This window comes from Enhydra lutris, unplaced genomic scaffold, assembly GCF_002288905.1.
Source record: "Enhydra lutris kenyoni isolate GAN:26980312 unplaced genomic scaffold, ASM228890v2 scaffoldscaffold21, whole genome shotgun sequence".
Classification (NCBI taxonomy): domain Eukaryota; kingdom Metazoa; phylum Chordata; class Mammalia; order Carnivora; family Mustelidae; genus Enhydra; species Enhydra lutris.
In genome coordinates, this window is record NW_019154105.1 from 23,016,977 (window position 1) to 23,030,512 (window position 13,536).

General features: G+C 40.4%; 2 protein-coding genes across 3 annotated transcripts in view; one reads left to right on the forward strand and one right to left on the reverse strand.

Annotated features, from left to right (window-relative positions):
• Window positions 1-2,261, forward strand: part of LOC111149243 (insulin like growth factor binding protein 7) — a 77,351-nt gene extending 75,090 nt beyond the window's left edge. The window contains exons 4-5 of the mRNA XM_022506200.1: window positions 768-894; window positions 2,003-2,261. Coding sequence (XP_022361908.1) covers window positions 768-878 — 111 coding nt within the window. The 3' untranslated portion in view covers window positions 879-894; window positions 2,003-2,261. The remainder of the gene's footprint in view (window positions 1-767; window positions 895-2,002) is intronic.
• LOC111149241 (RNA polymerase II subunit B) overlaps window positions 2,171-13,536 on the reverse strand; it is a 48,157-nt gene continuing 36,791 nt past the window's right edge. For both annotated transcript variants that reach the window (XM_022506198.1, XM_022506199.1), the window contains 9 exons: window positions 11,269-11,365; window positions 10,109-10,203; window positions 8,262-8,512; window positions 8,092-8,181; window positions 7,538-7,645; window positions 6,628-6,741; window positions 6,094-6,254; window positions 2,880-3,075; window positions 2,171-2,422 (listed from right to left, as the gene is read on the reverse strand). In XM_022506198.1, coding sequence (XP_022361906.1) covers window positions 2,333-2,422; window positions 2,880-3,075; window positions 6,094-6,254; window positions 6,628-6,741; window positions 7,538-7,645; window positions 8,092-8,181; window positions 8,262-8,512; window positions 10,109-10,203; window positions 11,269-11,365 — 1,202 coding nt within the window. In that variant the 3' untranslated portion in view covers window positions 2,171-2,332. The remainder of the gene's footprint in view (window positions 2,423-2,879; window positions 3,076-6,093; window positions 6,255-6,627; window positions 6,742-7,537; window positions 7,646-8,091; window positions 8,182-8,261; window positions 8,513-10,108; window positions 10,204-11,268; window positions 11,366-13,536) is intronic.

The window sequence follows — 13,536 nt, forward strand, 5'->3', positions numbered from 1 at the left end:
CTATGGTGTGTGCTGTGAAGTGTGTAAACCTGGCGATTTACAGACCTGTACCCCTGAGGCTAATAATACATTATATGTTTATAAAAAATTAAAAAATTCAAAGCAGGGGGCACCTGTGTGGCTCAGCGGGCTAAGCATCTGCCTTTGGCTCAGGTCATGATCCCAGAGTCCTGGGATTGAGCCCCACATCCAGCTCCTTGCTCAGCAGGGAGCCTGCTTCTCCCTCTCCCTCTGGCTCCCCCTGCTTGTGCTCTGTCAAAATTTTTAAAAGTTTTTTAAAAATTCATGCAGAGGCGCATGGCTCACCCAGTCAGTAGCGCGTGTGACTCTTAACCTCAAGAGTTTTGAGTCCAAGCGCCATGTTGGGCCTAGAGCTTACTTTAAAAAAAAACAAAAAAAACAAAAACAAAGCAAAATCCTTACACGGAACTAAATGGCCTGAGCATTAATTATTTTTATTTGGCCTTTGATACTCCTAAATTGTGCTAACAACCCTATCAACGTCTTCCTCGAACTGGTATGTGCACCTGTTCACAGTTCTTGAGCCTCGCAGCGTGACGAGAAGCTGTCCATGCGGTGTCCTCAGTGTGAATCCTCCCGCAGAGCACACAGGGCAGCTGTCTGTCCTGCAGCCCGGTGCTCACGCTATTTCTGTCAGTATCTCTGCTGTGAATCCCCTATTCATCCTAAGAAATAATGACCTCACTGAAGCCACGGGGAAAAGAGAGGTGCCCCAGAGGAGCTGAAGATCCTTTTTTCCCCCGCAGGTATCTCCTCTCAGTAAGGATGATGCTGGAGAGTACGAATGCCACGCATCCAACTCGCAAGGAGAGGCTTCCGCATCGGCAAAAATTACAGTGTTGGATGCCATATATTAAATACCAGTGATAAAAGGTAGGTAATAAATCTCACAACCATTTAAGGACTAGTGCTTTTGTTTAAGAATGAACAGAGCCAGGGATGAAAGCATCGCTCTTACTGACGTTGTTATCAAAATGGAGAGTGCGGGGCTCTACAAGCACATCCGGGTGGTTAATGGAAAGCTACTGTAAGGACGCCACTGCTTTCACTGTATCTCACATCTCAAACTGGAACGGAACGGCTTATATTTCCCATAACTTTTCTATCCACATGGCAGTCTTCCCTGGTGTTGCAACTATTATATTAAATTTCCATTTTAAAGTAAGTGATTGTGAGCAATTCAGGTCCTTCACTTTGAGCTTTTATAAGAAAAAGCCAGAAGGGAGAGTATCCTGGCAGGAACCCAAACTCTCTTCTGTTGTACCATCAAAAGCTTCCTCTCCAGCACCTACCCCAGGAGCATCAGAGTAATGCTACTTTACGTTTCTGTACTTCGCTTAGACTCATGTTTGAACTGGCTTCTTGTGAATCAAAAATAAGAAAATTTACTATCAGCATCTGCGGACCCATCCCCCTGTGCAGATCTCGGGCCTACAGTATTTACGTTTCTGTACTTCGCTTAGACTCATGTTTGAACTGGCTTCTTGTGAATCAAAAATAAGAAAATTTACTATCAGCATCTGCGGACCCATCCCCCTGTGCAGATCTCGGGCCTACAGTATGGCAGGAGGAAGTCCCAAGTGAAGAGAGGCTTGGTCAGGCTCTCCTCGGCCGGGCTGTGCGAAGCCGGGTGACGAGACGGCAGAGCTCAGCCTGACGTCATGTTTGCATCTCAGCTCTGCCCCTAATTATCCTCTGCTTGGAATGCTGAGTGAAAGCTTCATGACCGAGAAAGTTCTTCAGCCTCTCTGCATCTCAACTAGCTCGTCTGTGAAACGAGCTCTTCTACTTCTGTAACGAGGTCCATGTCTTACGCATAAGAACCCAGAGCTCACGTTCCAAAGAGCATTTTGTACAGCTCTTTTGTACCGCTCATTCACATCCCCTTCACATCTTTATTTGGAAACAGTAAAAAGTACCTGAAAATTAGAAAGTCAGCCACATCCGTATCTGTAACTAATTTTCATCTTTTTCTAACTAGGTGAAGGTGCTGACCTGTAAACCTGCAGAAATGTATCCGTCTGCCTCACTAGTAGTGGTCCTGGATAGCTGCAGCCCTGTTCTTACCTAGTAACAGTTTCTTTTCCTTCGATCCACTAACGCTTAGTTACATTCACTGGTTTCGTACAGAGGAAATCCACAATAAAGATAACATCAAGACTCCTACAAAAATTTATTGTCTATTTACAGTAGAAGAGCATGCATGTAATTGAAATCAGTAAAAATGCTTTCTCTCACAATGCAGTACACTGGTTTTTTTTAAACTGAAGAAACAAATATTTACAAGTATCTTGAGACTCTTTTGGAAGAGCTAAACACTCATCATTCGAGGGGCAATACTCATAGACATGAGTTCCTGAAAGAGCAGTTTGCACGCGTAAGGCATTCGCACCAAAGAAATCTGCGGGGGAGAGAAAAAGTAATTAGCAAAACTGTATTTGAAGTGATCCTACTTCCCTCGCCCAGAGAACGGTATAAGGTCTTGGTACTGAGCTGGTAGTGCTCGTCCTGCTACTGGGGCTTGTGGTGGTTCTTTGTCCCGAGAGGCTTTGGGATTTCAGCCTTCCTGCCAGACATAATTTATGTTCACCCTTCTCAAAAGATTTCTTTTATACTCCTTAAAGCGTTTAAAATTCCTTGTACACATCCTTATTTCCAAAGAATGACCAGGAAAAAAAAAAAAGCTTAGAGAAATTACCCCACTAAAACTGGTTTTCACAAAAATCTAACTTTTCATCATTTAAAACTAATCAAACCCAAAAATGCCAGTCTGTCCCACCACACTGAACCTGCCTGGATGATTAGACCAACATGGTTATAACCTAAACAAGTATCAACTGCCAGCAGGGTCTACACACCTGGGTTTTATTGCGGCAACCCCGGCATTCGTACGTATGGGTTCTTGTGTTAGCAATCGCCATTATTCCGCAAAGATTGCAAACATGAACCTGATACGGATCTGATGCCTCAAACAATCTTTCCCTTAAAAACTGGGCTGCTCCATGGGCAATCTGACAATCTCGTTCCATTTCTCCAAAACGCAGGCCACCATCACTGTTAAGGAACAAAGAACAGATTATTTTGTACTTATAAAGCAGCTTCGGGGCGCCTGGGTGGCTCAGTGGGTTAAGCCTTTGCCTTCGGCTCAGTCATGATCTCAGGGTCCTGGGATCGAGCCCCGCATCGGGCTCTCTGCTCAGCGGGGAGCCTGCTTCCTCCTCTCTCTCTGCCTGCCTCTCTGCCTACTTGTGATCTCTGTCAAATAAATAAATAAAATCTTTAAAAAAATAATAATAAAAAAAAGCAGCTTCTCCACGAATGAGTCTCCCAGGCAGTCAAGCCTGAAATGATAAATGTTCACTGGCAAAAGTAATTGAAAGAACATGTGAATGGGAACAGGTTTCCCCAGTATGAAGTGAAAAGAAATGCACTGTTTAAATGGCCAAAAAGTGGATGGCAATGGCTTCCTTAACGGTCTCACATACAAATACATAAAACCAATGATTTCACCAAAAAAAGAGAAATCATCACTCAACTCTGGAGGATCCCAGACAACTAATTGATTCTTTTTCTTTACCGGTTTTCAAAACAAACATTTATCCTGCCTACATGAACTATGTCACGAGGTAACCAGTTGAGGAAACAAAGTTTCTCTCTACAGAAGTCTTCCAGCTATTAAGAGAAGAAATAAAATTAGAATCTCATCAGTTTGCAGTCCCTATTTAATTAAGGGCTTCAAATAATGATCACACATAGCTACTAAAATTGTAAGACACAACCAGATACTGGAAATAGACAACACTGTAAGCATTCCTGCAAAAGAATGCAATCTTTCCATTTCATCAAAGCTCAAGACCTAATTAGCTGTTTATAAGAAAAATAGGAATGTACAGCCCAGGAATGCAATCCGCAAAATCCAGAGTGTGAGAAACCCTCCAGGGCAAACAATCCAGTTTCTTCAACAAATAAACTACAAGGAAATCAGGTCGAAGGGCAAGCTATAGTTAAAAAAACTAAGAAACAAAACCCTTCAACTGCAAAACAGATGTATTTGTATCCTGACTGAAATCAACCAACCTATTTAAACATTATCCAATCAGGATGTGCTATGGTGAGTGCTGAGAAGTGTGTAAAACTGGCGATTCACAGACCTGTACCCCTGGGGCTAATAATATACTATATGTTCATTTAAAATAAATACATAATCCAATCAGGAAATTTTAACATCAGATAATAATATCAAGGTTACAGGTGACCCCTGAAAAATGTGTAAGGGGTGCTGATAAATAAAAATGATTCACTGAGATGGTTTCAGATTCTACATCACAGCTAACCTTTAAGAAACTACAACTGGTTTTGGCACAGCATCAAAAAATAATATCCACAGTCACCTAAAAAGGTTACTAAAATATTCCTCCCTTTTCCAACCACATATCTATGTGAGGTAGGATTTTTCCTCATATACTTAAATATAAAAAATACTGCAATGGAATGAATGCAGAAGCAGATACAAGAATCCTGTCGTCCTCTAGTAAACCAGCTCACTAAAGAGATTTGCAGGGGCACCTGGATGGTTCAGTTGGTTAAGCGTCTGCCTTTGGCCCAGGTCATGACCTCAGCGTCCTGGGATCCAGCCCCAGTCAGGCACCCTGCTCAGTGGGCAGTCTGCCTTTTAAGGGCATAAGGATATGATCAGCACTGACTTACGTGCAACTGATGAATTACTGAACTCTATATCCGAAATCAATGATGTACTGTGTATTGGATAACTGAATTTAAATTAAAATTTTGCAAAAAGGTAAACGAATGTCACTCATCACTAAATTTGGTAAATATATCTTCCATTAAAAATGTTATTTATGGGGGCGCCTGGGTGGCTCAATGGGTTGGGCCTCTGCCTTCGGCTCGGGTCATGATCCCAGGGTCCTGGGATCGAGCCCCACATCAGGCTCTCTGCTCGGTGGGGAGCCTGCTTCCTCCTCTCTCTCTGCCTGTCTCTCTGCCTACTTGTGATTTGTCTGTCAAATAAATAAATAAAGTCTTTTTAAAAAAAAAAAGAGTTATTTATGTTAATGTGTAATGGGTTTGTTTTTTAAGATTTGTTTGGGGGAGAGAGGGAGAGCACACACACAAAATGGGCAGCGCAGAGGGAGAGAGAATCCTCAAGCAGACTCTCTGAGCACAGAGCCTAATGGGGGGCTCGATCCCAGGACCCTCAGATCATGACCTGAACTAAAAATCAAGAGTCAGATGCTCAACCAAGCCACACAGGTGCCCCCTTATTATTTTTTAATAAATTAATAAGAATAAATTAAGTCTTAATTTTAATTAGTTACTATTTTAAGTCTTTAGCATGATTAACATCAATAGATACAACTCCAACAAAAGCTCTGAGGGGTCCTGGAACCAAGAAATTTGAGAACCACTTTCATAAATAAATGCTGAAATATATTTATAAAAGAAACTGATGTCTAGGTTTTGCTTAAAAATAATCAGGAGTTGGGGTGCCTGGGTGGCTCAGCTGGCTGTGCCTCTGGCTCAGGTCATGATCCTGGAGTCCCAGGATTGAGTCCCGCATCAGGCTCCCTGCTCGGCAGGGGGGTCTGCTTCTCCCACTGACCGACCTCTCTCATTCTCTAATAAATAAAAATTTTTTTTTAAAGATTTTATTTATTTATTTGACAGAGATCACAAGTAGGCAGAGAGGCAGGCAGACAGGGAGAGAGAGGAGGAAGCAGGCTCCCCATGGAGCAGAGAGCCCGATGTGGGGCTCGATCCCAGGACCCTGGGATCATGACCCGACCCGAGCTGAAGGCAGAGGCTTTAACCCACTGAGCCACCCAGGCGCCCCATCTAATAAATAAAATCTTTAAAAAAAAAAAAAAAAAAAATCAGGAGTTGGTAGGAGTGGGGAGATAAATGTAGTAAGACTGGCCACTGATAATTACTGATGGGGAGGGACAGGCCCGGGGGCTTTCATTATACCATTATCTCTATTTTTGTACATGTTTAACATTTTTCACTTAAAAAGGCTAATTAATAATAACAATGATGGTGATGCAGCTCTCTTACCGAGATCTACCCTCCATGGGCTGTCTATTAAGGATCTGAATAGGTCCCCTGGCACGAGAATGAATCTTATCATCCACCATATGCTTCAAACGCTGATAATATGTGGGACCAATAAAAATCTGTGATGTGATTTTTCGACCAGTGAACCCATTGTACAGGACCTGAAACAGATTTTAAAGTACAGACTTAAAAGTATTAAATATACATGCGTAGATTATGTTATTTCATTTGTATGAAAACAAAGCAGACAGAATATAAAATCAAGAGACTGTTTACCTTGGTGTTGGGGTGGGAGTAATAAATGGAAGGAGACATGAGGGGGCATCTAGGCCCAAAAGTGTTCTGGTAATTTTTGAGATCTGGGTGCCAGTCACACAGGTGTGTTCACTTTGTGTGAAATAAATTCACCAAGCCGTACATATATGATTTGTGCACATATTTAAAGCATGCATATTTCAAAATGAGAATTGACTTTTTTAAAATTGAAACTACATACATACAGAAACAGAGCTACTAATGTAAGAGCAAACATACCTCATTTCCTCTAAGATGGTAGCCATAATCAGATAATAGATTAGAAATCTTCTGCACATTAACAGCATCATTAAATGGAGTGGCATCACCAATTTCGCCCTTGTTGGCTGATACCTTTTTTAAAAAAAGTAGTCTTTAAAAGCTGAATTCTTCTGTCGCCCCTTATAAGTCTTTATCAATAAAAATACATTCAATTGTAAAAAGCCCTTCTATATAGGGAAGATTTTGAACTTCAAAATCTGTTACAGAAAGATGTAATATTTAAATTTTATTTTATTAGTATCTTAAATATTTATAACAAACTAATATGAAAAAATTAAAACTCAATTACAAACCTTTAAAAAGGAAGCTATCCATGAGAACAGATACAAAAAGAGTGAAACTCCCTACTATTTCCCATGGCTCAAAGAAAATAACATTTTAATGCCATAAAACCAAGTCACCCATGTGTTAGGCTATAGCCATTCTATATGTTCATTCTCTATGTACATTCTCTATGAACAAGATAACTTAAAAACAGCAAACCCCCACTGAACGATACATGAATATAGCTAATAATATAGCTATACAACTATTAAGTTCACAGTGAACTAACCACCAATGAATTAACTCCTCATCTACAGGAAAGAACCAGTCAAAAGGATAACCATATATGTCTGCAGAGACTGGATGTAGTAAATTTTACAAAATTTCTGACTTAGCCAAAACTTCACAGATTTTTGCTGGGGGAAAAAAAAACCCACAATTAAAACCAACTTAAAAGCAGGAAAATAAGTATACTAGCTTTTTTCCAACAAAGAACTCAAATATGAGAAGTCACCCCATCATCATTTTGGAAGAAACATCGGTTTGGAACATTTTATTTATATATATAAATTTGGAACATATATTTTTAAAGAAAATCTCTTACCTTCCCTTGAAGACATTCAATCAAGTGACCAATAGTCATTCGAGAGGGAATAGCATGGGGATTTATGATGATATCAGGGGTGATACCCTCACAGGTGAAAGGCATATCCTAGAAGGAAATTTTTTTTAATTTATTTATTAAAGATTTTATTTATTTATTTGAAAGATCACAAGTAGACAGAGAGGCAGGCAGAGAGAGAGGGAAGCAGGCTCCCCGCTGAGCAGAGAGCCCGATATGGGGCTTGACCCCAGGACCCTGTGATCATGACCTGAGACAAAGGCAGAGGCAGAGGCTTAACCCACTGAGCCACCCAGGCGCCCCGAAGGAAATTTTTAAAAAGAGACAACTCTCAACTACAAAACTGGAACTGATTCCCCCCACCCTGAAGTTTTCTATGTCCACAGTTCTGTTCAACATGCTCCATTCATATTCTTACTCAACACTAAAAAGTCAAGCCTCTATCACCTTTGCAGTTTTAAGTTAAAGCAGATTTTGATTCAATAAAATGTTAAGCAGAATTTTGGGTTCGGGTCAGGGAATTACAAGATACCTACCTCTTGTCTGTACTGAATACCACAAGTACCCTTTTGACCATGTCGACTAGCAAATTTGTCTCCAATCTGTGGAATTCTAACAGAGCGGACCTGAATTCATATAAAAATAGATTAACTTAAGCCAAACTGGTTAATTTTTATAAACAGCAATATGAAAAAGCTATACTTACCCTTATCTTACAAAATTTATATCCTTCCTGGTTGAGAGTTACCATAACTTGATCCACAATGCCTGTCTCACTGGTTCTCAGGAATGTGCTACAATCTCTCTTGGTGTAGCGTCTATTAGTGCCCTCCAATTCATCTTCATTTTCAGGCAAGGTGACTGTTTTACCTATAATAACATCATCTCCTGATACACGGACTCCAGGAGCTATCAAACCATCATCATCCAGCTTGTCATAAATGGCATGCCTCATACCTAGGAGGAAACAGACATGGAATTTTCCAAAACGGTACTACTCTATAAAGTATTTAAAATGTCACATAATCTGGGCCATCTGGATGGTTCAGTCGGTTAAGCACTGGCCTTCAGCCGGAGTCAGATCGAGCCCTGCATCAGGCTCCCTGCTCAGTGGGGAGTCTGCCTCTCCCATGCCCTCCACCTCCCACACCCACTTGTGCGTACACATGCTCTCAAATAAAAGTCACATAATCCCTCCAAAAGATTGAAACCAAATACGTATCAGTTCCAAGTCAGAGAAAAATTCATAGGAATCTTTAACACCATGAACCATGTGTAGTAATAATACAATGCTCTCAATTCTAAATACTACAAACTATTCTGAATTCTTTAAAAAAAAAAAAAAAACACTGGACTGAGCACTGGAAAATCAGATTATTTATATGCTGGCTGATTTTGGATACAGGTGTTGCCATCTTCTGATCTTTTACGTGAAAAAGAATATGCCCTCGGAGGGCCAGGGTGGCACAGTTAGTTAAGCATCTGACTCTTGGTTTCACCTCAGCTGTGATCTCCGGGTCATGAGATGAAGCCCTGAGTCCTGCTCTGTGGGATTCTGCTTGAGTTTCTTTCTCCCTCTTCTATCCCTCCCTCCTGCGCTCACTCCCTCTCAGTGAAATAAATAAATAAATCTTAAAAAGAAAAAGAAAAACAGTATGCCCTCTACACATATCCTCTCACAGAAATTTTGAATTTCATCATATGTAAACTTAACTGCACTGGACATCAATTCACTACTACACAGAACCACTCACAGAAAATGGAATAATAGAAAGATGACTTAAAAACAAAACACATTTCGGGACGCCTGGGTGGCTCAGTTGGTTAAGCAGCTGCCTTCGGCTCGGGTCATGATCCCAGCGTCCTGGGATCGAGTCCCACATCGGGCTCCTTGCTCATCAGGGAGCCTGCTTCTTCCTCTGCCTGTGCCTGCCATTCTGTCTGCCTGTGCTTGCTCTCTCTCCCTCTCTCTCTCTGACAAATAAATAAATAAAATCTTTATATAAAAAAAAAAAAAAAAAAAAAAAAAACAAAACACATTTTACTTCACACAATACCATCAGTAGTCCAAACTGTAGCAGATACAGTTTCCCTGGGACGTCCCATCCATCCCACTGCATACGGTTTTTAAGTGTCTGTGAAAATCGTACTAGATAGTAAGTTTGAGTTTTCTAGAAGAAACGAAAGTGCCAGGTATGACCTCTGTTTACCTGTTAAGTGTATACGAATATTGTGTCTAGACAATATGGTCATAGTACAATGTGGAGAGGGAGGGAATTCCCATGCAAACACATAAACTGAGGCAGAGTTCAGAGTACACGTAGTAAAAAGGGCTGCAGTGTAACCCACGAAATTACATGACTTCTGCGACCTCCTCTTCAATGCAGGATCTACCAGGGTGGACCTTAACAAGCTAACTCCTATCTCTTATCTTATATATGAACTCTGCATAACATGAAACCCACTCCCATGTGATGGGGGCAGGGAGAGGTATTAATTAGGAAAACCATGCTATGTTGACTTTAAATTCCATAATTTAAATGTATCACTTACCCTGGCATGTTTCACGAGTTGGCTTCTCAAAAACTTCTTCTTGATCAAATCCTTTTTTAGATTCCTGTTCTTTGTACGATCGATAGAAGACAGACCTAAAAACACATGGTTGTAAAGGTAACTTATATTTTACTTTCATGAAAGAGCTTAGAACATACTGACAATTTTCATTTTATTGGTATTTGGGAGACAATTTAAACCATGAATCTAGGACAAGAGTTTACTGTATTAAGAGTCAAAGTTAAGTCTTAAATGCTGTTACATGGGCCACACATATAAGCATTTGACCTGTAATCTTAACACTGCTAGATTATATGAGAACGGCAAAGACCTGAGGTCACTAACCTCCTACCTAAGGTAGGAAGTCACAACCTCCTACCTAAAATAAGAACCCCTTCCATAATACTGCTCAGAGATGGTCACTCAGGATCTGCTCCAATATTTCTAGTGAGAAGTTTATGGTATTAAGCTATCATGCCCACCCTCTGGTCCTAGTGCTATCCTAACACTATAAAAAAAAACCCATCTTCTAAATTTCCTTTTTTTTCCTTTTAATTTCCAGTTTTTAACCAATCTTCACATGCTATGTATTTGAGATTGTCAATAAAACTGAGCATAATAAAAAAAGTTGGAAAAAAAAAGCTACTGTAATTGTAATAGTTATTTATGGGTCCTAAGAGTAATAGGTTTATTTTTAGACATTTCCATATTATCTAAATGCAAACATGTATTTGCTTAGCAAAAAAGAGTGGGGGGTGAGGACCTCAAAATAGTAGCATCTGAAAATCCTGAGACACAAGACCTGTGTCTTCAGTCATTCATGACCATCAACCGGGCCTCCTGTTTTCTGGAGTAAGGCATTGATTTCACCACACTAAACTCTATACAGATATCTACAGAACAGTATGTGCCTGTCAGATATCCATAAAGCGTCATTAATGGAGGCAAAAGAGTAAATATCTTAACAGAAAAATTTCTCTGTTGTCAGATCAAAACTTCTTCCAGCCTGACCTTCAAAACCACCAAAAATGTTTGGATACATACAAGCCAAATCTATTTTTAAAGAACTTTTTTTTCTTTTTCTTTTTTTTTAAAGAACTTTTTTCATTATTACTGCTTGCACTGTATCTGTGTTTCAACAACTACTGTAAACAGCTCACCTGAAAAAGCCTCTGTCTACAGCTGAACGATTCATGATAACAGAGTCTTCTTGGTTATATCCCGTGTACGATGCAATGGCCACAATGGAGTTGATACCTGTAGTGCACGTAAGAGCATATATTAAAGCCTCATCTGGGAAAAAATAAAATTGTTCCTTTCTTTTGTTTATTTATTTTTGAAAACTTAAAGATTCCTTAAGTTTTTTATTCCTGGTACCACTTCCACCATTTACAGAGCAATGTACCTGATATAACGAAAAGAAAAAGAAAAAGGCAAAGCTACAAGACATAAGACCCCAGGAATGTACATCTAGGGGCACCTGGGTGGCTCAATCAGTAGAGCAAGCGACTTGATTTCAGGGTCATGAGTCCGAGCCCCGTGTTGGGTGTAGAGATTACTTAAAATCTTAAAAAAAAAAAAAAAAAAAAAAAAAGAGGAACGTACATCTAATTTACACTACCTTACTTTAAGCAATAGCTGCACGTTTTGCAAACTGTGGCTGTGACGGTCCTGAACAAGAAAGGTTTCCTATCTAAGCTGCAGTAACTTTTCTGACCATGGATCATCATTCCTTCTGCGACAGATTTTTACAATTCTTTTAATGCATTTGGGATGACTCGCAAAGTAACCTGCAGTTTTTCCGACAACTCGCTCTCTCCCCTGCTAAGCACTGTAGCCCTGTTCTTCTGAGTTATTTCAGAACCTTCTGCTACCATATCCACCACTTCCACCACCAGATCCATAACCACTACCGAGGGGCTACCAGAGCTTCTTCCAACAAAAATGCCCCCCTTCATGGGTCCACAATTTGACTGCTGCTGTCCACTGTAAATTCCAAAATCATCATAATTCCTACCACCACCATAGTTAACTCTTCCAAATTCCCCCCTTCGGGGCACCTGGCTGGCTCAGTCAGTTAAGCATCTGCCTTTGGCTCAGGTCATGATCTCAGGGTCCTGCGATCAAGTTCTGCATCGGGTTCCCTGCTCAGCGGGGAGTCTGCTTCTCCCTCTCCATCTGCTTCACGCTCTTTCTCTCTGATAAATAAAATCTTTAAAAAAAAAAAAAAATTTCCACCTTCACCGTAACCACCATTTCCTCCTCCACCACCACATCCACGTCCCTGGTGTCCATATCCTGCGTCCACCACAACCTCCTCTACTGCTATAACCAAGACCGCCACCATCGTCATCACCACCCTCTATAACCATCTCTGCTGGCACACCACAGCCTCCTCTCCCACTGAAGTTTCCTCCATTACCCATGAAGTAGCCACATCCACCTCTACGACCTCTTTGTGATCCAGCACACTACATTTCTTGCTTAGAAAATGCCTTTTCCACTTCACAATCATGCATGTTAATAGTGTGGCATTTCTAAACAACAATTATGTCAACTGTATCATGATCATCAAAAGTTACAAAAGTCCTCTCCTTTTCCACCTCTTCCTGTCTTCCATAACTTCCATGGTTTCAATCTTGCCATTCCTTTTTTTTTGTTTAAATATTTAAGTAATATCTCCACCCAACAGGGGACTCAAACTCACAACCCTGGGATCAAGAGTTGCATGTTCCTCCAACTGAGCCAACCAGGTGCCCCCAGAGTTTTGTTATTAACTTGAATTCATTTCTTACACTTTAAAAATAAATTTACAAAGCTTAGAATTCAAACTTTTCTTGAAAAATCAGATCTGGCATCACTGGGCTCACTTACACACATCACAACCACAGCTGAAGCTGAATAGAGCTAACCCCAGTGGAAAGGCAAACCTCTCTCTAACCTGCCTAATGCTACAGAAGTCTAAGGCTGCAAGCCCTAATTAAGAGATAACACTAAATACTTTGTGCTAAATATAACCTTGACTGCTCTCTACAAAAGAAGAATCATATTAACAAGAGGGCATTTGTTCTTCTGAGGACCTTGATGGGTTTGTGTATTTAAAGTTGGAGCTAAAGTGCTCTGCTTGGAGTGTGAAATTCTACAAGGATTAAAACCCTAGTAGCAGGGAAGACCTTCGAAGAATCAGAAAAGTCTAATAAATAGTCACTCTTCGGGTGTGCAATGAAAACTCCTCCTGAAATCTAAATGATTTCCTCCATGAAATCTTAGTAGCACCCACACTGGTCACCATCATTTCGTGTGGATTCTTTGAGAGAACTAGAAGAATTTTAAGTTTCGCAAATGATCAAGCAGCATAATACAAAGAAAATACATAAAGATGCAGGTTCCTGAAGGCAGGGGAGGCTCTGAAAGGTGGAGAATTTGCA